General features: G+C 39.8%; 1 protein-coding gene across 6 annotated transcripts in view; it reads left to right on the plus strand.

The window, feature by feature from the left end:
- Window positions 1–23,149, plus strand: part of MTREX (Mtr4 exosome RNA helicase) — a 128,244-nt gene that overhangs the window by 10,321 nt on the left and 94,774 nt on the right. For 5 of the 6 annotated variants that reach the window (XM_060142960.1, XM_060142957.1, XM_060142956.1 and 2 more), the window contains exons 4-7: window positions 1,302–1,364; window positions 2,306–2,418; window positions 21,123–21,297; window positions 22,406–22,496. In XM_060142960.1, coding sequence (XP_059998943.1) covers window positions 1,302–1,364; window positions 2,306–2,418; window positions 21,123–21,297; window positions 22,406–22,496 — 442 coding nt within the window. The remainder of the gene's footprint in view (window positions 1–1,301; window positions 1,365–2,305; window positions 2,419–21,122; window positions 21,298–22,405; window positions 22,497–23,149) is intronic. The other variant, XM_060142961.1, reaches the window with a different exon arrangement.

Raw genomic sequence — 23,149 nt, forward strand, 5'->3', positions numbered from 1 at the left:
ATTGTTGCTGCTATTAAATCTCAGAAATGTTAAAGTCTTAATTGCTTTGTGTTAATGTTTTTTGTTCATGTCATAGCAAGTGTCAGGAGAGATGTGAGGGAGGTGAACCAAGTAACCAGGTATGGCCCCGCAGGTTGATCATACCTTGATGAGGATCACACCATGATTTAGGGTCTAGTCTTCAGATTTTCGGATTCTGAAATTTGATTTTGTCAGTGCACCAGAGGTTGTGCTCTTCGGATAGAATCACTTTCATCATAGTCATGGTATGGTATAACAAAAGAGGGACATTCCCTTAAATTAATGGATAAGTAGTCCTCTTATTGTCAAACTACCTAGGAGTCAGAAACTACTTAGAAGTTTCTTGGTGTCATAATAAAGGGGAATATGTAGTCTTAAGGGGAAGACTGATGAAAACTATTCCTGTCCCTGGAAGGGTTCATTCACTAATAAAAACAACTCATAAATTAATTCTTTCATAATGTGTGCTGGATAAACTACCAAATTCTATCCCTTTATAGATTCCATTTAGAGTTCCACATTGCTTCTAACACAGTTATTATATTGGGTATTGTTCATTGAGTTTCATAATTTATCGTTTCACTTAATTACAGTCAGGTTCTAGTTATTCCTTTTGAAACACTACACACATCATCTTGATTATAATTGAATTGCATATTTACCAACAATCTCTCAATATTCTAAGACAGCTAATCTTATCTCATACTTGTTTGTTGAAATTTTGCTCTTAGAAATTATTTCTAACTTCTGTGTGTACAGTACTTTGCCCTTGTTGATTGATTATTTATACACTAATTGGCTTACATATTGGGAATTTACATATATTGTGAACTGCTCTCCAGATCTTAATCTTCACTGGAGGAAAATTAGTTTCCTGTTCCAGGAAATAATACCATTTTATTCCACATAGTTTTCTTTCATATAGTGGCATCCCTTTTTATGTCCATTCTGCTTTTTTGAGCATTCATTAATGTCAGGAAGTACATTAGATATAGAAAATACAAAGATAGCTGAGATAGGTCCTAGACCTTAATAAACAGTTCCTTCTGGGAGATAGACTTAAGTGCTTTTAATTAGATTACTATCAGATAAACACTAATAGAAGTTTTTTGAATGTTGTAGCTTTTGCATTTTTCTCAAAGGTGGTTATTTAATTTTACAGTGTCTAAGACTGTCAGAAACACTAGTTCACCACCTTTATTTTTCAAACCATCATTGATTAGGGAGTGCTGAATGCATCAATTCTCGAATAGTAAATTGATTTTTTTTTTTAACATCAGGTTGCACTTCCTGCAGATGAAGATTATCTACCACTTAAACCTCGCGTTGGAAAAGCTGCAAAGGTTTGTACTTTGGGCCGTACGGTTTGTACAGTTTTGTGAGTCTGTTTTCCTAAAAATCTTCAAGATAAACTTTTAAGTGAGATCCTCATACTTCCCAGTGTGTGTGTGTCTGTGTGTGTGTGTATACACACACACACACACACACATATATATGTACAAATTAAGAAGCCGCCACCTGAAGTCAAATATGGTGAGAACCAAATCAATAAACAACCATGCTGAAAACCAAGTATCATGTGATAAGATTTTTAAAAATGAAAATAATTCTCAACGTTTTTAATGAATCTAATGAAAAGTACTGATCTTTCTCTAGAAAAAAATGCATGTGTACAATCAGTTTTGTGTATAGTTTTGGGAGTTGAACAAACTTCTAATGAAACTTAAACTCTTATACTGATATTAAATGGATTTTGAAACCCTGATAGATGGTAAAAGAGTAATATAAATTTTCCAAGTCATTTTCTTCAGTAAAAAAGGCAGTATGGTGGGGTAAACATGAACTCTTCAAGTCTAATAGATATATTATTCTGCCTTTGCTGAGTGAACTTGATTGAGGCCTTGCCTTTTCAGAGCCTCAGAGTTCCCATCTGTGAAAGGAAATTATATATACGTTAGGGGTTGCTGTGAAGATTAGTAGGTGGAAACTGTGTTGCACAGTGCCCACCATAAAGCATGTTCTTGACAAATGGTAATGATTATTGTGTTGTAATTAACATATATAAACATAATAATTGAAAGATCAGACAGTAGAAATAACTTCTATGCTGTCTGGTTAAAGTTTTTTTTTTCATTCTTCCTAATTTTCTCTGGTGGGTGGCATATTTCCCAAATAGACTCATAAAGAAATGCTCCCAGAATGCTTCTAGGGGTAGTGTCTCTTGGTTTTAAGTGTACTATAATGTGTCTAGGTGTCTTCATACAGATACTAATTTTTTTTATAGGAATACCCGTTCATTCTTGATGCTTTTCAAAGAGAAGCCATTCAGTGTGTTGATAATAATCAGTCTGTTCTAGTATCTGCACATACATCAGCAGGAAAAACTGTATGCGCTGAGTGAGTAGCTTTCTTTTTAAATGGAATTTTAGGACTGTTAATATTTGCTTTATACATTTAGGTGCTCCTGTGTTGGGTGCACCTAATATAATATTTATAATATATTTACAAATATTATATCCTCCTGTTGGACTCACCCCTTTATCATTATGTAATGCCTTTGTCTCTTGTTACAACCTTAGTTTTATTTTTATTTATTTATTTATTTATTTTTATAAATTTATTTATTTATTTTTGGCTGCATTGGGTCTTCGTTGCTGCACGTGGGCTTTCTCTAGTTGCTGCAAGTGGGGGCTGCTCTTACTTGCGGTGCACGGGCTTCTCATTGTGGTGGCTTCTCTTGTTGCAGAGCACAGTCTCTAGGTGCCCGGGCTGCAGTAGTTGTGGCTCATCGGCTCTAGAGCGCAGACTCAGTAGTTGTGGCGCATGGGCTTAGTTGCTCCGCGGCATGTGGAATCTTCCCAGACCAGGGCTCAAACCCGTGTCTGCTGCCCTGGCAGATGGATTCTTAACCACTGGACCACCAAGGAGGTCCTTGCAGTCTTAGTTTTAAAGTCTATTTTATTTTACATAAGTGTAGCTACCACAACTTTCTTTTGGTTTCCACTTGCATGGTGTATCTTTTTCCATCCCTTCACTTTCAGTCTGTGTGTCCTTATATCTGAAGTGAGTCTCCTGTAGGCAGCATATAGCTAGCTGCAAGTTGTTTTTTAATCCATTCAGCCACTCTGTCTTTTAATTGGAGAATTCGTCTATTTACATTTTATTATTGATAGGTGTGTACTTACTGCCATTTTGTTAATTGTTTTCTGGCTATTTTGTAGTTTGTCTCTGTTCCTTTCTTTCTTCTCTTGCTCACATTCTAGTTTTAAAATGAAATTTTAAAATAACTGTTTCTTACCATACTCTTTAAAAGTTTAAATTTTTTCTATTTCATTTCTGTAAGTAAATTTAGACTCTTACCTTTATTTCATTTCTTCTACTTACTTTGGGCTTCATTTGCTCTTCTTTTTCTAGTTTTTCAAAGGAGGAAAGGTGAGGTCATTGATTTCAGACCTTTTTCTAATACAGACATTTAGTGCTGTAAATTTCCCTTCAGTCATGAATGTGTATCGTGATTCACTAATGCTATGTTCATTTTCTGTGCATTTCATTTCAGGTCTTTTCTAATGCTCTACCTTCAGATTCATTAATCTTTGCTTCTTATTATCTAATCTGTCCTTAATGCTATTCAGTGCATTTTTTCATCTCAGATATTATAGTTTTCTTTGCTAGAAGTTCATTTTTGTGTGTTTGTTTTCCATGTGTCTACTTAACTTTCCTCCAGCTTTTTGAGCATACAGAATACAGTTTAAAAACTGTTTAAATGTTTTTGTGACTATTACTTTCATTTGTGTTACTGCCTGATCTGTTTCAGTTAATTAACTTTTCCCTTCGTTATAGGTCAGTATTTTCCTGCTGCTTTGCATACGGCTCTGATGGGATGTTTGGCTGTTTTTTAATTTCATCACTGACTTTTGGCAGTTTAATTATGATGTGACTTTACATAATTATTTTCATGTTTCTTACGCTTGAATTTATTGGGCTTCTCAAATCATGGGTTTATTAGTTTTCATCAGATTTGGAAAAATTTCAGCCATTTTTTATGTCAAATAGTCCCTCTTCTCCTAGTACTCTGAGGACTTCGGTTAAACTTATATCAGGAGACTTTAAGTTGTCTTAGAGCCTAGTGATACTCTTATTTATTATTGTTTTTTGGTGTTTATTCTCTGTGTTTCATTTTGGACAGCTTCTCTTAAATGGCTTTAAGTTTATTCATCTTTTTTTCTGCAATGTCAAATATGCTATTAATCCTACCCAGTTTATTTCATCTTAGATTTAGATTTTTTTATCGCTGAAAGTTTGGTTTGGGTCTTTTAATATTTTCCATATTTCTTCCAAACATGCTGGGTTTTTTTGTTTGTTTTTTTACATCTTTTTTTTTTTAACATCTTTATTGGTGTATAATTGCTTTACAATGGTGTGTTAGTTTCTGCTTTATAACAAAGTGAATCAGTTATACATATACATACGTTCCCATATCTCTTCCCTCTTGTGTCTCCCTCCCTCCCACCCTCCCTATCCCACCCCTCCAGGTGGTCACAAAGCACCGAACTGATCTCCCTGTGCTATGCGGCTGCTTCCCACTAGCTATCTGCCTTACGTTTGGTAGTGTATATATGTCCGTGCGTCTCTCTCGCTTTGTCACAGCTCACCCTTCCCCCTCCCCATATCCTCAAGTCCGTTCTCTAGTAGGTCTGTGTCTTTATTCCTGTCTTACCCCTAGGTTCTTCATGACATTTTTTTTTTCTTAAATTCCATATGTATGTGTTAGCATACAGTATTTGTCTTTCTCTTTCTGATTTACTTCACTCTGTATGACAGACTCTAGGTCTATCCACCTCACTACAAATAGCTCAATTTCGTTTTTTTTTATGGCTGAGTAATATTCCATTGTATATATGAGCGACATCTTCTTTATCCATTCATCCAATGATGGGCACTTAGGTTGTTTCCATCTCCGGGCTGTTGTAAATACAGCTGCAATGAACATTTTGGTACGTGACTCTTTTTGAATTACGGTTTTCTCAGGGTATATGCCCAGTAGTGGGATTGCTGGGTCATATGGTAGTTCTATTTGTAGTTTTTTAAGGAACCTCCATACTGTTCTCCATAGTGGCTGTACCAATTCCCATTCCCACCAGCAGTGCAACAGTGTTCCCTTCTCTCCACACCCTCTCCAGCATTTATTGTTTCTAGAGTATTTGGTGATGGCCATTCTGACTGGTGTGAGATGGTGTCTCATTCAAGTTTTGATTTGCATTTCTCTAATGATTAATGACATTGAGCATTCTTTCGTGTGTTTGTTGGCAGTCTGTATATCTTCTTTGGAGAAATGTATTTAGGTCTTCTGCCCATTTTTGAATTGGGTTATTTGTTTGTTTTTTTTGTTATTGAGCTGCATGAGCTGCTTGTAAATTTTGGAGATGAATCCTTTGTCAGTTACTTCATTTGCAAATATTTTCTCCCATTCTGACGGTTGGCTTTTCATCTTGTTTATGTTTTCCTTTGCTGTGCAAAAGCTTTGCAGTTTCATTAGATCCCATTTGTTTATTTTTGTTTTTATTTCCATTTCTCTAGGAGGTGGGTCAAAAAGGATCTTGCTGTGATTTATGTCATAGAGTGTTCTGCCTATGTTTTCCTCTAAGAGTTTGACAGTTTCTGGCCTTAAATAGGTCTTTAATCCATTTTGAGCTTATTTTTGCGTATGGTGTTAGGGAGTGATGTAACCTCATACTTTTGCACGTACCTGTCCAATTTTCCCAGCACCACTTATTGAAGAGGCTGTCCTTTCTCCACTGTACATTCCTGCCTCCTTTATCAAACATAAGGTGACCATATGTGCAGGGGTTTATTTCTGGGCTTTTCTATCCTGTTCCATTGATCTATATTTCTGTTTTTGTGCCAGTACCATACTGTCTTGATTACTGTAGCTTTCTAGTATAGTGTGAAGTCAGGGAGCCTGATTCTTCCAGCACCGTTGTTCGTTCTCAAGATTGCTTTGGCTATTCGGGGTCTTTTGTGTTTCCAAACAAATTGTGAAATTTTTTGTTCTAGTTCTGTGAAAAATGCCAGTGGTAGTTTGATAGGGATTGCATTGAATATGTAGCTTGATTTGGGTAGTAGAATCATTTTCACAATGTTGATTCTTCCAATCCAAGAACATGGTATACCTCTCCATCTCTTTGTATCATCCTTAATTTCTTTCATCAGTGTCTTATAATTTTCTTCATACAGGTCTTTTGTCTCCTTGGGTAGGTTTATTCCTAGATGTTTGATTCTTGTTGCAATGGTAAATGGGAGTGTTTTCTTGATTTCACTTTCAGATTTTTCATCATTAGTGTATAGGAATGCCAGAGATTTCTGTGCATTGATTTTGTATCCTGCTACTTTACCAAATTCATTGATTAGCTCTAGTAGTTTTCTGGTAGCATCTTTAGGATTCTCTGTGTATAGTATCATATCATCTGCAAACAGTGACATCTTTACTTCTTTTTTCCGATTTGGATTCCTTTTATTTCCTTTTCCTCTCTGATTGCTGTGGCTAAAACTTCCAAAACCGTGTTGAATAAGAGTGGTGAGAGTGGGCAACCTTGTCTTGTTCCTGATCTTAGTGGAAATGCTTTCAGTTTTTCACCATTGAGGACGATGTAGGCTGTGGGTTTGTCATATATGGCCTTTATTATGTTGAGGAAAGTTTCCTCTATGCCTACTTTCTGCAGGGTTTTTATCATAAATCGGTGTTGAATTTTGTCGAAAGCTTTCTCTGCATCTGTTGAGATAATGATATGGTTTTTCTCCTTCTGTTTCTTAGTATGGTTTATCACATTCATTGATTTGCATATATTGAAGAATCCTTGCATTCCTGGAAAAAATCCCACTTGATCGTGGTGTATGATCCTTTTAATGTGCTGTTGGATTCTGTTTGCTAGTATTTTGCTGGGGATTTTTGCATCTGTGTTCATCAGTGATATTGGCCTGTAGTTTTCTTTCTTTGTGACATTCTTGTCTGGTTTTGGTATCAAAGTGATGGTGGCCTCGTAGAATGAATTTGGGAGTGTTCGTCCCTCCGCTATATTTTGGAAGAGTTTGAGAAGGATAGGTGTTAGCTCTTCTCTAAATGTTTGATAAAATTCGCCTGTGAAGCCATCTGGTCCTGGGCTTTTGTTTGTTGGAAGATTTTTAATCACAGTTTCAATTTCAGTGCTTGTGATTGGTCTGTTCATATTTTCTATTTCTTCCTGATTCAGCCTTGGCAGGTTGTGCATTTCTAACAATTTGTCCAATTCTTCCAGGTTGTCCATTTTATTGGCATAGAGTTGCTTGTAGTAATCTCTCATGATCTTTTGTATTTCTGCAGTGTCAGTTGTTACTTCTCCTTTTTCATTTCTAATTCTATTGATTTGAGTCTTCTCCCTTTTTTCCTGATGAGTCTGGCTAATGTTTTATCTATTTTGCTTATCTTCTCAAAGAACCAGCTTTTAGTTTTATTGATCTTTGCTATTGTTTCCTTCATTTCTTTTTCATTTATTTCTGATCTGATTATTATGATTTCTTTCCTTCTGCTAACTTTGGGGTTTTTTTGTTCTTCCTTCTCTAATTGCTTTAGGTGCAAGGTTAGGTTGTTTATTCGAGATGTTTCCTGTTTCTTAAGGTGGGCGTGTATTGCTATAAACTTCCCTCTTAGAACTGCTTTTGCAGCATCCCATAGGTTTTGGGTCGTCGTGTCTCCATTGTCATTTGATTCTAGGTATTTTTTTATTTCCTCTTTGATTTCTTCAGTGATCACTTAGTTATTAAGTAGTGTATTGTTTAGCCGTCATGTGTTTGTATTTTTTACAGATGTTTTGCTGTAATTGCTATCTGGTCTCATAGCGTTGTGGTCGGAAAAGATAGTTGATACAATTTCAATTTTCTTAAATTTACCAAGGCTTGATTTGTGACTCAAGATATAATCTATCCTGGAGAATGTTCCATGAGCACTTGAGAAAAATGTGTAGTCTGTTGTTTTTGGATGGAGTGTCCTATGAATATCAATTAAGTCCATCTTGTTTAATGTATCATTTAAAGCTTGTGTTTCCTTATTTATTTTCATTTTGGATGTGGTGTCCATTGGTGAAAGTGGCGTGTTAAAGTCTCCTACTATGAATGTGTTACTGTCGATTTCCCCTTTTATGGCTGTTACTATTTGCCTTATGTATTGAGGTGCTCCTATGGTGGGTGCATAAATATTTACAAGTGTTATATCTTCTTCTTGGATCGATCCCTTGATCATTATGTAGTGTCCTTCTTTGTCTCTTGTAATAGTCCTTATTTTAAAGTCTATTTTGTCTGGTATGAGAATCGCTACTCCAGCTTTCTTTTGGTTTCCATTTGCATGGAATATCTTTTTCCATCCCCTTACTTTCAGTCTGTATGTGTCTCTAGGTCTGAAGTGGGTCCTTTGTAGATAGCATATATATGGGTCTCGTTTTTGTATCCATTCAGCCATTCTGTGTCTTTTGGTGTGAGCATTTAGTCCATATACACTTAAGGTAATTATCGATATGTATGTTCCTATTCCCAGTTTCTTAATTGTTTTGGGTTCATTATTGTAGGTCTTTTCCTTCTCTTCTGTTTCTTGCCTAGAAAAGTTCCTTTAGTATTTGTTGTAAAGCTGGTTTGGTGGTGCTGAACTCTCTCAGCTTTTGCTTGTCTTACACTATCCTTGCTGGGTAGAGTAATCTTGGTCGCAGGTTTTTCTCCTTCATCACTTTAAATATGTCCTGCCAGTCCCTTCTGGCTTGCAGAGTTTCTGCTGAAAGATCAGCTGTTAACCTTACGGGGATTCCCTTGTATGTTTTTTGTTGTTTTTCCCTTGCTTTTGATGTTTTCTTTGTATTTAATTTTTGACAGTTTGATTAATATGTGTCCTGGAGTGTTTCTCCTTGGATTTATCCTGTACTGGAATCTCTGTGCTTCCTGGACTTGATTAACTATTTCCTTGGAAAGTTTTCAACTATAATCTCTTTAAGTATTTTCTCAGTCCCTTTCATTTTCAATCTTCTTCTTCTGGAACCCCTATTATTCGAATGTTGGTGCGTTAATGTTGTCCCAGAGGTCTCTGAGTCTGTCCTTAGTGCTTTTCATTCTTTTTTCTTTATTCTGTTCTGCAGTACTTATTTCCATTATTTTATCTTCCAGATCACTTATCTGTTCTTCTGCCTCAGTTATTCTGCTATTGATCCCTTCTAGAGTATTTTCAATTTCATTTATTGCGTTGTTCATCGTTGTTTGTTTCATCTTTAGTTCTTTTAGGTCCTTGTTAAATGTTTCTTGCATTTTGTCTCTTCTGTTTCCAAGATTTTGGATCATCTTTACTATCATTATTGTGAATTCTTTTTCAGGTAAACTGCCTATTTCCTCTTCATTTGTTTGGTCTGGTGGGTTTTTATCTTGTGCTTTCGTCTGCTGTGTGTTTTTCTGTCTTCTCATTTTGCTTATCTTACTGTGTTTGGGGTCTCCTTTTTGCAGGATGCGGGTTCGTAGTTCCCGTTGTTTTTGGTGTCTGTCCCCAGTGGCTCAGGTTGGTTCAGTAGGTTCTGTAGGCTTCCTGTTGGAGGGGACTAGTGCCTGTGTTCTGGTGGATGAGGCTGGATCTTGTCTTTCTGGTGGGCAGGTCCACGTCTGGTGGTGTGTTTTGGGGTGTCTGTGGACTTCTTATTATATTAGGCAGCCTTTCTGCTAATGGGTGGGGTTGTGATCCTGTCTTGTTAGTTGTTTGGCATAGGGTGTCCAGCACTGTAGCTTGCTGGTCGTTGAGTGAAGCTGGGTGCTGGTGTTGAGATGGAGATCTCTGGGAGATTTTCGCTGTTTGATATTATGTGGAGCTGGGAGGTCTCTTGTGGACCAGTGTCCTGAAGTTGGCTCTCCCACCTCAGAGGCACAGCACTGACTCCTGGTTGCAGCACCAAGAGCCTTTCATCCACACGGCTCAGAATAAAACGGAGAAAAAGTAGAAAGAAAGAATTAGTAGAAACAAAGAAAGAAAGAGAGAGAGAAGAGAGAGAGAGAGAGAAAGGGAAGGAAGGAAGGGAGGAGCGAGAGAAAGAAAGAAAGGAGGGAGGGAGGGAGGAAAGAAGGAAAAGAAAGAAGATAAAGTAAAATAAAGTAAGATAAAATATAATAAAGTTATTAAAATGAAATATATTTATTAAGAAAAAGCAAACAAAAAAACGGACAGATAGAACCCTAAGGCAAATGGTGGAAGCAAAGCTATACAGACAAAATGTCACACAGAAGCATACACATACACACTCACAAAAAGAGAAAAAGAGGAAAAAAATCATAAATCTTGCTCTCAGACTCCACCTCCTCAATTTGGGATGATTTGTTGTCTCTTCATGTATTCCACAGATGCAGGGTATATCAAGTTGATTGTGGAGCTTTAATCCGCTGCTTCTGAGGCTGCTGGAAGAGATTTCCCTTTCTCTTCTTTGTTCTCACAGCTCCCAGGGGCTCAGCTTTGGATTTCGCCCCGCCTCTGCATGTAGGTCGCCTGTCTGTTCTTTGCTCAGACAGGATGGGGTTAAAGGAGCAGCTGCTTCAGGGACTCTGGTTCACTCAGGCCCGGAAGGGGTGGGGGGAGGGGCACGGAGTGTGAGGCGGGCCTGTGACGGCAGATGACGTTGCACCAGCCTGAGGCGCGCCGTGCATTCTCCCGGGGAAGTTGTCCCTGCATCCCAGGACCCTGGCAGTGGGAGGCCGTACAGGCTCCCCGGAAGGGGGGCATGGATAGTGACCTGTGCTCGCACACAGGCTTCTTGGTGGCGGCAGCAGCAGCCTTATTGTCTCATGCCCGTCTCTGGGGTCCGCGCTTTTAGCCGCAGCTCGCACCCGTTCCTGGAACTACTTTAAGCAGCGCTCTTAATCCCCTTGCGCACCAGGAAACAGAGGGAAGAAAAAGTCTCTTGCCTCTTAAGCAGGTCCAGACTTTTCCCCGGACTCCGTCCCGGCTAGCCGTGCTGCACTAACTCCCTGCAGGCTGTGTTCACGCCACCAACTCCAGTCCTCTCCCTGCGCTCTGACCGAAGCCCGAGCCTCAGCTCCCAGCCCTGCCCGCACCGGCGGTTGAGCAGATAAGCCTCTGGGGCTGGTGAGTGCTGGTCAGCACTGATCCTCTGTGAGGGAATGTCTCCACTTTGCCCTCCGCACCCCTGTTGCTGTGATCTCCTCCGCGGCTCCAAAGCTTTCCGCCTCTGCCACCCGTAGTCTCCGCCTGCGAAGGGGCTTCGTAGTGTGTGGAAACCTTTCCTCCTTTACAGCTCCTTCCCACTGGTGCAGGTCCTGTCCCTATCCTTTTGTCTCTGTTTATTCTTTTTCTTTTGCCCTACCGAGGTACGTGGGGAGTTTCTTGCCTTTTAGGAGGTCTGAGGTCTTCTGCCAGCGTTCAGTAGGTGTTCAGTAGGAGTTGTTCCACGTGTAGATGTGTTTCTGGTGTATCTGTGGGGAGGAAGGTGATCTCCGCGTCTTACTCTTCCGCCATCTTCCCCTTGTCCCTGCCCCAAACATGCTGATTTATCTTTTTTCAATTTTCTTCAATATATAGAATATAGTTATGCTATAGTAATTTTCAATATCCTTGTTTACTATTTTATATTTTCTGTCTCATTTTTGGATGCTTTTTTATTTATTTATTTTTACTCATTATTATAGGTTCTATTTGCCTCGTTCTTTGCTTACCTGATTATTTTTTAATGCCTGCCAGGAGATTGTGAATTTTTCCTCCTTGGGTGATGAATATTTTTGCATTTCTATTAACATCTTTTTTTTTTAAACATCTTTATTGGAGTATAATTGATTTACAATGGTTTGTTAGTTTCTGCTTTATAACAAAGTGAATCAGCTATACATATATCCCTATATCTCTTCCCTCTTGCATCTCCCTCCCATCCTCCCTATCCTACCTCTCTAGGTCACAAAGCACCGAGCTGATCTCCCTGTGCTATGTGGCTGCTTCCCACTAGCTATGTGTTTTATATTTCGTAGTGTATGTATGTCCATGCCACTCTCTCACTTTGTCCCAGCTTACCCTTTCCCCTCCCCATGTCCTCAGGTCCATTCTCTGCAGCTTTATTCCTGTCCTGTCCCTAGGTTCTTTAGAAGCATTTTTGGTTTTTTTGTAGATTCCATATATATGTGTTACCATACGGTATTTGGTTTTCTCTTTCAGAGTTACTTCACTCTGTATGACAGACTCTAGGTCCATCCACCTCATTACAAATAACTCAATATAGTTTCTTTTTATGGCTGAGTAATATTCCATTGTGTATATATGCCACATCTTCTTTATCCATTCATCTGTTGATGGACTCTTAGCTTGCTTCCATGTCCTTGCTTTCGTAAATAGTGCTGCAATGAACATTGTGGTACATGACTCTTTTTGAATTATGGTTTTCTCAGGGTATATGCCCAGTAGTGGGATTGCTGGATCATATGGTAGTTCTGTTTTTACTTTTGTAAGGAACCTCCATACTGTTCTCCTTAGTGGCTATATCAATTTACATTCCCACCAACAGTGCAAGAGGGTTCGCTTTTCTCCGCACCCTCTCCAGCATTTATTGTCTGTAGATTTTTTGATGATGGCCATTCTGACTGGCGTGAGGTGATACCTCATTGTAGTTTTGATTTGCATTTCTCTAATGATTAGTGACATTGAGGATCCTTTCAGGTGTTTGTTGGCAATGTGTATATCTTTGGAGAAATGTCTGTTTAGGTCTTCTGCCCATTTTTGGATTGAGTTGTTTGTTTTTTTGACACTGAGCTGCATGAGCTGCTTGTAAATTTTGGAGATTAATCCTTTGTCAGTTGCTTTGTTTGCAAATATTTTCTCCCATTCTGAGGGTTGTCTCTTCGTCTTATTGGTGGTTTCCTTTGCTGTGCAAAAGATTTTAAGTTTCATTAGGTCCCGTTTTTTTGTTTTAATTTCCATTTCTCTGGGAGGTGGGTCAAAAATGATCTTGCTGTGATTTATGTCATAGAGTGTTCTGCCTATGTTTGCCTCTAAGAGTTTTATAGTGTCTCGCCTTACATTTAGGTCTTTAATCCATTTTGAATTTATTGTTATGTATGGTGTTAGGGAGTGTTCTACTTTCATTCTTTTACATGAAGCTGTCCAGTTTTCCCAGCACCACTTATTGAAGAGGATGTCTTTTCTCCATTGTATATTCTTGCCTCCTTTATCAAAAATAAGGTGACCATATGTGTGTGGGTTTATCTCTGGGTTTTCTGTCCTGTTCCATAGATGTATATTTCTGTTTTTGTGCCAGTACCATACTGTCTTGATTACTGTAGCTTTGTAGTATAGTCTGAAGTCAGGGAGCCTGATTCCTCCAGCTCTGTTTTTCGTTCTCAAGATTGATTTGGGTATTCGGGGTCTTCACTGTTTCCATACAAATTGTGAAATTTTTTGTTCTAGTTCTGTGAAAAATGCCAGTGGTAGTTTGATAGGGAATGCTTTGAATCTGTAGATTGCTTTGGGTAGTAGAGTTATTTTCACAATGTTGATTCTTCCAATCTAAGAACATGGTGTATCTCTCCATCTGTTTGTATCATGTTTAATTTCTTTCATCAGTGCCTTATAGTTTTCTGTATACAGGTATTTTGTTTCCTTAGGTAGGTTTACTCCTAAGTGTTTTATTCTTTTTGTTCCAGTGGTAAATGGGAGTGTTTCCTTAATTTTTCTTTCAGATTTTTCATCATTAGTGTATAGGAATTCCAGAGATTTCTGTGCATTAATTTTGTATCCTGCTACTTTACCAAATTCATTGATTAGCTCTAGTAGTTTTCTGGTGGCATCTTTAGGATTCTCTATGTGTAGCATCATGTCATCTGCAAACAGTGACAGCTTTACTTCTTTTCTGATTTGTATTCCTTTTATTTCTTGGATTCTTATTTTTTTGGATTCCTTTTACAGTGGTGAGAGTGGGCACCCTTGTCTTGTTCCTGATCTTAGTGGAAATGGCTTCAGTTTTTTGCCATTTAGGACGATATTGGCTGTGGGATTGTCATATATGGCCTTTATTATGTTGAGATCAGTTCCCTCTGTGCCTACTTTCTGCAGGGTTTTTATCATAAATGGGTGTTGAATTTTGTCAGAAGCTTTTTCTGCATCGATTGAGGTGATCATATGGTTTTTATTATTCCGTTTGTCAGTATGGTTTATCACATTGATTTCCGTATATTGAAAAAGCCTTGCATTCCTGGGATAAATCCCACTTGATCATGGTGCGTGATCCTTTTAATGTGCTGTTGGATTCTGTTTGCCAGTATTTTGTTGAGGATTTTTGCATGTATGTTCATCAGTGATATTGGCCTGTAGTTTTCTTTCTTTGTGACATCTTTGTCTGGTTTTGGTATCAGGGTGATGGTGCCCTCGTAGAACGAGTTGTGGAGTGTTCATGCCTCTGCTATGTTTTAGAAGAGTTTGTGGAGGATAGGTATTAGCTCTTCTCTAAATGTTTGATAGAATTTACCTGTGAAGCTATCTGGTCGTAGGCTTTTGTTTACTGGAAGATTTTTAATCACAGTTTCAATTTCAGTGCTTGTGATTGGTCTGTTTATATTTTCTATTTCTTCCGGGTTCAGTCTCAGAAGGTTGTGCTTTTCTAAGAATTTGTCCATGTTTTCCAGGTTGTCCATTTTACTGGCATGTAGTTGCTCGTAGTAATTTCTCATGATCCTTTGTATTTCTACATTGTCAGTTGTTACTTCTCCTTTTTCATTTCTAATTTTATTGATTTGATTTTTCCTCCCTTTTTTCTTGATGAGTCTGGCTAATGGTTTATCAATTTTGTTAATCTTCTCAAAGAACCAGCTTTTAGTTTTATTGATCTTTGCTATTGTTTCCTTCATTCCTTTTTCATTTACTTCTGAACTGATCTTTATGATTTTTTTCCTTCTGCTAACTCTGGGGTTTTTTTGTTCTTCTTTCTCTAATTGCTTTAGGTGTAAGGTTGTTTATTTGAGATGTTTCTTGTTTCTTCAGGTAGGATTATATTGCTGTAATCTTCCCTCTTAGACCTGCTTTTGCCACTTCCCATAGGTTTTGGGTCATTGTGTTTTAATTGTCATTTGTTTCTAGGTTTTTTTGATTTTTCTATTTGATATCTTCAGTGATCTCTTGGTTATTAACTATTGTATTGTTTAGCCTCCATGTGTTTGTATTTTTTACAGATATTTTCCTATAATTGATATCTAGTCTGATAGCATTGTGATTGGATAAGATACTTGAAATGATTCAATTTTCTTAAATATACCGACGCTTGATTTGTGACCCAAGATATGATCTATCCTGGAGAATGTTCCATAAGCACTTGAGAAGAAAGTGTATTCTGTTGTGTTTTTTTTGTTTTGTTTTGATTTTTGCGGTACGCGGGCCTCTCACTGTTGTGGCCCCTCCCGTTGTGGAGCACAGACTCCGGACGCGCAGGCTCAGCGGCCATGGCTCACGGGCCCAGCCGCTCCACGGCATGTGGGATCCTCCCGAACCGGGGCACGAACCCGTGTCCCCTGCATCAGCAGGCGGACTCCCAACCACTGCACCACCAGGGAAGCCCTATTCTGTTGTTTTTGAATGGAATGTCCTATAAATGTCAGTTATGTCCATCTTGTTTAATGTATCATTTAAAGCTTGTGTTTCCTTATTTATTTTCATTTTGGATGATCTGTCCAGTGGTGAAAGTGGCGTGTTAAAGTCCCCTACTGTGATTGTGTTATTGTCGATTTCCCCTTTTATGGCTGTTAGCATTTGCCTTAGGTATTGAGGCCTTAGGTATTGAGGTGCTCCTATGTTGGGTGCATAAATATTTACAATTTTATATCTTATTGGAATGATCCCTTGATCATTATGTAGTGTCCTTCTTTGTCTCTTGTAACACTCTTTATTTTAAAGTCTATTTTGTCTGATATAAGCATCGCTACTTCAGCTTCCTTTTGATTTCCATTTGCTTAGACTACCTTTTTCCTTCCCCTCACTTTCAGTCTGTTTGTGTCCCTAGGTCTGAAGTGGGTCTCTTGTAGACAGCATATGTATGGGTCTTGTTTTTGTATCCATTCAGCCAGTCTATGTCTTTTGGTTGTAGCATTTAATCCATTTACATTTAAGGTAGCTATCAATATGTATGTTCCTATTACCATTTTCTTAATTGTTTGGGGTTTGTTATTGTAGGTCTTTTCCTTCTCTTGTGTTTCCTGCCTATATAAGTTCCTTTAGCATTTGTTGGTTTAGCTGGTTTGGTGGTGCTGCATTCTCTTAGCTTTTGCTTGTCTGTAAAGGTTTTAATTTCTCTGTAGAATCTGAATGAGATCCTTGCTGGGTAGAGTAATATTGGTTGTAGGTTTTTCCCTTTCATCACTTTAAATATGTCCTGCCACTCCCTTCTGGCTTGCCGAGTTTCTGCTGAAAAATCAGCTGTTAACCTTATGGGGATTCCCTTGTATGTTTTTTGTTGTTTTTCCCTTGCTGCTTTTTATATTTTTACTTTTGATTTAATTTTTGATACTTTGATTAATATGTGTCTTCGAGTGTTTCTCCTTGGACTTATCCTATATGGGGCTCTCTGCGCTTCCTGGACTTGATTAACTATTTCCTTTCCCATATTAGGGAAGTTTTCAACTATAATCTCTTCAAATATTTTCTCAGTCCCTTTCTTTTTCTCTTCTTCTTCTGGGACCGCCTGTAATTCGAATGTTGGTGCGTTTAATGTTGTCTCACAGGTCTCTGAGACTGTCCTCAATTCTTTTCATTCTTTTTTCTTTGTTCTGCTCTGCAGTACTTATTTCCACTATTTTATCTTCCAGGGCACTTATCCCTTCTTCTGCCTCAGTTATTCTGCTGTTGATTCCTTGTAGAGAATTTTTAAATTTCATTTATTGTGTTGTTCATCATTGTTTGTTTGCTCTTTTGTTCTTCTAGGTCCTTGTTAAACATTTCTTATATTTTCTCCATTCTATTTCCAAGATTTTGGATCATTTTTATTATCATTACTCTGAATTCTTTTTCAGGTAGTTTGCCTGTTTCTTTTTCATTTATTTGGTCTGGTGGGTTTTTACCTTGCTACTTCATCTGCTGTGTGTTTCTCTGTGTTCTCATTTTGGTTAACTTACTTTGTTTGGGCTTTCCGTTTCCTAGGCAGCAGGTTCGTAGTTCCCATTGTTTTTGGTGTCTGCCCCCAGTGGCTAAGGTTACTTCAGTGGGTTGTGTAGGCTTCCTGGTGGAGGGGACTAGTGCCTGTGTTCTGCTGGATGAGGCTGGATCTTGTCTTTCTGGTGGGCAGGTCCATGTCCGCTGGTGTGTTTTGGGGTGTCTGTGACCTTATTATTTTAGGCATCCTTTCTGCTAGTGGGTGGCGTTGTGTTCCTGTCTTGCTAGTTGTTTGGCATATCGTGTCCAGCACTGTAGTTTGGGTCCTTGAGTGGAGCTGGCTCTTGGTGTTGAGGTGGAGATCTCTGAGAGATTTTTGCCCTTTGATATGATGTGGAGCTGTGAGGTCTCTGGTGGACCACTGTCCTGAACTCGGCTCTCCCACCTCAGAGGCACTGGCCTGACAGCCAGTCAGAGCACCAATATTCTATCATCTACACAGCTCAGAATAAAAGGGAGAAGAAAGGAAAGAAAGTAAAAAAAAAAAAAAAAAAGTTATTAAAATAAAAAATAATTATTAAAAAATAACAAGAAACAGGGCTTCCCTGGTGGTGCAGTGGTTGGGAGTCCGGTTGCCGATGCAGGGGACGCAGGTTCATGCCCTGGTCCGGGAGGATCCTGCATACCGTGGAGCGGCTAGGCCCATGAGCTATGGCCGCTGAGGCTGCGCCTCCAGAGCCTGTGCTCTGCAGCGGGAGGGGCCGCAGCAGTGAGAGGCCTGCGTACCGCCAAAAAAAAAAAAGTAACAAAAAACAAAAGAAGGAAAGAAGAGAAACCAAACCGAAAAAGAAATCCACCAATGATAAAAAGCGCTAAAACTAAACTAAAAGAAAAGAAAAATAAGGGGGCAGACAGAACCCTAGTACAGATGATAAAAGCAAAGCTATACAGACAAAATACCCACAGAAGCATTCACGTACACACTCACAAAAAGAGAAAAAGGAAAATAATATATATATCGTTGCTCCCAAAGTCCACTGTCTCAATTTGGGATGATTCTTTGTGTATTCAGGTATTCCACAGATGCAGGGTACATCAAGTTGATTGTGGAGATTTCATTCGCTGCTCCTGAGGCTGCTGGGAGAGATTTCCCTTTCTTTTCTTTTTTTGCACAGCTCCTGTGGTTCAGCTTTGGATTGGCCCTGCCTCTGCGTGTTGGTCGCCTGAGGGCGTCTGTTCCCACTCAGACAGGACAGGGTTAAATGACCCTGTCAGGGGGCTCTGGCTCACTCAGGCCGAGGGGAGGGAGGGGTACGGAATGCGGGGCGAGCCTGTGGCGGCAGAGGACAGCATCACGTTGCACTAGCCTGAGGCACGCCGTGTGTTCTCCCGGGGAAGTTGTCTCTGGATCACGGGACCCTGGCAGTGGTTGGCTGCACAGGCTCTCGGGAGTGGAGGTGTGGATAGTGACCTGTGCTTGCACACAGGTTTCTTGTTGGCTGCAGCAGCAGCAGCCTTAGCGATCATGCCCGTTTCTGGGGTCTGTGCCGATAACCACGGCTCACGCCCGTCTCTGAATCTAGTTTAGGCGGTGCCTTGAATCCCCTTTCCTTGCACACCACAAAACAGTGGCAAGAAAAAGTCTCTTGCCTCTTCGGCAGTTCCAGACTTTTTCCCTGACTCCCTCCCGGCTAGCTGTGGCGCACTAGCCCCCTTCAGGCTGTGTTCACGCAGCCAACCCCAGTCCTCTCCCTGGGATCTGACCTCTGATGCCAGAGCCTCAGCTCCCAGCCCCCATCCACCCCAGCGGGTGAGGAGAGAAGCCTCTCAGGCTGGTGAGTGCTGGTCAGCACTGATCCTCTTCAGTAATCTCTCTGCTGCCCTCTGCACCCGTTGCTGCACTCTCCTCTGTGGCTCCAAACCTCCCCCCATCCACCCCCCGTCTCTGCCAGTGAAGGGGCCTCCTAGTGTGAGGAAACTTTTCCTCCTTCACAGCTCCCTCCCACTAGTGCAGGTCCTGTCCCTATTTTTTTTTTTTTTTTTTTTTTGCGGTATGCGGGCCTCTCACTGTTGTGGCCTCTCCCGTTGCGGAGCACAGGCTCCGGACGCGCAGGCTCAGCGGCCATGGCCCACGGGCCCAGCCGCTCCGCGGCATGTGGGATCTTCCTGGACCAGGGCACGAACCCGTGTCCCCTGCATCGGCAGGCGGACTCTCAACCACCGCGCCACCAAGGAAGCCCTGTTATAGCTTTTTTGAAGTCTTTGTCTGCTAAGTCCAACATCTGGGCCCACTCAGTTTCTTGTGACTGCTTCTTTTTCTTAAGTATTGATCACTTTCCTGTTTCTTTTTATATCTTCTAATTTTTTGTAGCATCTGTATATTGTTTTCTCTTTCATGTATGTCTCTTACTATTCATATTTGATCATGTTCGGACAACTTTTAATTTTTTAATTGTTTATTTCACTGGGGGCGTGGTTGGGATAAATTTTTTTGTAAGTAATTAATTTATTTTTATTTATTTATTTTTGGCTGCGTTGGGTCTTTGTTGCTGCACGCGCGGGCCTACTCCAGTTGTGGCGAGTGGGGGTTACTCCTCATTGAGGTGTGCAGGCTTCTCACTGTGTTGGCTTCTCTTGTTGCAGAGCATGGGCTCTAGGCGCATGGGCTTTAGCAGCTGTGGCACATGGCTCAGCAGTTGTGGCTCATGGGCTCCAGAGCACAGGCTCAGCAGCTGTGGCACACAGGCCTAGCTACTCCGCGGCCTCTGGGATCCTCCCAGGCCAGGGATAGAACCTGTATCCCCTGCAATGGCAGGCAGATTCCCAACCACTGTGCCACCAGGGAAATCCCATATTTTTATTTCTCCAAATAGGTTATATGCCTGTTGTGGATAGGAACTGTATCTTAAGTAAGGAGGATCTACCATGCTGCTAAGTTTAGTCCTGATTTCATGATCTATTTTTAAATACTTAACTCTGCTGAATTTTCTTCAAAAAGGAAAAACTATACTGTATTCTATTAATCTCTGCAGAAGAACTATTGGAACCTGCCTTAATTTCCAGTCAAGGACAGACTTGATGGGACTTCCCTGGTGGTCCACTGGTAAAGAATCCACCTTACAATGCAGGGGACGTGGGTTCGATCCCAGGTCAGGGAACTAAGATCCCACATGCCACAGGGCAACTGAGCCTGCATGCCACAACTACCAAGTTTATGCACCTCAACTAGAGCCTGTGTGCCGCAAACTACAGGGCCTGTGCACTCTGGAACCCATGTGCCCTGGAGCCTCCACGCCACAACCAGAAAAGGGAAAATCCACACACCATAACTAGAGAGAAGCCCACACACCTCAGTGAAGATCCTGCTTGCTGCAACTAAGACCCAACACGGCCAAAAATAAAATTAAAAATTTAAATAATAAGTAAGTCTTTAAAAAAGAAAAGGTTTGCCGACCAAAAAAAGGTCAGAGCTGTTTAAACTAACAAACAAAGGACAGACTTGATAACTAATACATGTGGGGAGAGAATACATATGCATTAACTTATTTGTGAAACTCAAACTCATTTCCCAGTGTTTCCTAAGTATTTATACTCTGTGTATGTATAAATTGACAGGCAGAGGCTCTGTAAACTTTTGGAGGCCCATCTAGAGAAACAAATGTGTTTTACTTCCAAGAAATAGGGTAATAACCATTAGTAATCCATTGGTATTAGTAATTAAGTTACATTAACTCCAAGAGACCAGAGTTTAAAACGTTCTTATTCATTTAGACCACTATTCTTCACATTTATCATCGTTATTACTATTATTATAGTTTGTTGAAAGTAAATAGAATAAGACATTAATATTCTGCAAAGTCTATTTAAGATACATAATTAGGGAAAGTTTGGACACTATATATGAATAGAATTTTTTAAATCACATACTTCTAAAGACATGGTTTTGTAAATTCTTTATTCTTATTTGTTTTCACATTTTTAGATATGCCATTGCATTGGCCTTAAGGGAAAAACAGCGTGTAATATTTACTAGCCCAATTAAGGCCCTGAGTAACCAGAAATACCGTGAAATGTATGAAGAATTTCAAGATGTTGGTCTGATGACTGGAGATGTTACTATTAATCCTACAGCATCTTGTCTTGTTATGACCACAGAGGTAATTTATATGGTGTCTCAATTTAATTAAATTAATTTTCCTTTTAATTAATGTGGTTATTCAGTTAAAACAGATAATGTTTTATTACTTGCTCTGTATCAATAAAAATGTAACATTTTACTGTCTGAGTAGATTTACTTGAAAGGGATAGAGTTCATCTTAAAACAAGTTCTAGTAATTGAATTTAGTTGTAAATTACCAATATTTCTGTTATTTGTCATAATATAGATGCAGTTTTTTCTTCACAAAATATTTTTAAAGGTGTATTATCAGTGACTTGAAAATAATTTGATGGTTTTGTATAATTTCAAGGATTTCAGTACATAGTTTCGAATATGTAGTGGCTCCTTGTTCTGTGTGATTTTTTTTCTTCTGTATCTGAGTGTTGATACAAATAGATAACTAACTTTTTAAAACACCCAGTTATGTTTAGCTTCTTTCCATAATCACAGTTAAGTTTTGCATATCTTTGTAACATCTTACATTTTGGACACTATTAGCTGTCTTTACTAAGTATTTTTGTACATGCTTGAATTATATCATTGCATTCTACAAAGACATGGTACACTAGAGAGCGTAAATTAGCTTCTGGCTTTTAGAGTTACCCAAAAGCATTGCTCACTTTTCATCTTGGTGCCTAAAGTAAGTTTATTTTCCATTCTCAAAACTTTCTTCCATCCGTGAAAGATGTCTTTAACTCAGAAATCAGAATAACGGTTGTTAGAAAGTATTCATACTGGTAAGATGAGGTAGAAAAAATGGATAACAGTATAAGATCCATTGTGTTAGATAGAAGATAACTTCAAGTTATTCTCGTATTCTAGCAAGTGTAGGTCTTGGGTTAAGTGCTGTACATGCAAGGAAGTGGCTTCTTATTCAGGATATATGGATATGGAGATGATAATTGTTTCCATGGATTATATCTGATTACTTACTTGAGAAGTCATTTATTTTGAATTTAGGGAAGGAATATTATGTATTTTAGAGATATGTATCTCCCTAAAATTATTTTAATCTTTCCATTAAAAAAGAATATCCAAAATTTCTTGTTAGATAGAGGAGCTTTTGGTATGTCAGAATCCTGCTAAATCTTCTCCTTTTTCTTTAGATTTTGAGAAGTATGCTGTACAGAGGTTCTGAAGTTATGCGAGAAGTTGCTTGGGTCATATTTGATGAAATTCATTACATGAGAGATTCAGGTATATTCTGTAGTGTTGTTGAGATGTGAGCATGTATTTTATTTAAGAATGGCATTAGGTAGGGTGGAGTCAAGATGGCGTACTAGGAGGATGCGGAATTCGCATCTCCTCACAACTAGGGCATCTACCAGGTACCAGTGGGGGACCATGGACACCTAAGGGACAGGAGGAAACCCCAGTGACTGTGTAGGATGTGGGGCGTGGGGGGAGTGAAGTGGGAGGAGAGGTGGAGGCAGGACAGGACTGGCATCCCTGAGGGGCAGCTTGGGGAGGGGAAGGGATCCCATGCCCAATGCGGGAAATTGGGGAACCATTGGGAGGGCAGAGGATCAAAAGGGATCATGGCCAGGTTTCCCCTGCCCACCTGGACCCCCAGGAACCTGTTGAGATACCGGGCCTGATCCTCTGCCCACCTAGTCTCCCTCCAGCCACGTGGGTCCTGAGGGAGTGGGAGGGAGGAAAGGGGGAGCAAAAGTAAAGGCCGGACCTCTGGGATGGCACCCCTGAGGGGTGGCTGGGGGAGAGAAGGAGTTCCTGCACCCAGCAGGACCCACCCACGATTAGGGGTCCAGTGGCAATGGGGGAGACCCCAGGGGAGATGGTGGGGGAGGGGCGCGAAAGAACAGAAGGGAACGGGGCCAATGCTTTCCCTG

This window comes from Lagenorhynchus albirostris, chromosome 3 (genome assembly GCF_949774975.1).
Source record: "Lagenorhynchus albirostris chromosome 3, mLagAlb1.1, whole genome shotgun sequence".
NCBI lineage: Eukaryota > Metazoa > Chordata > Mammalia > Artiodactyla > Delphinidae > Lagenorhynchus > Lagenorhynchus albirostris.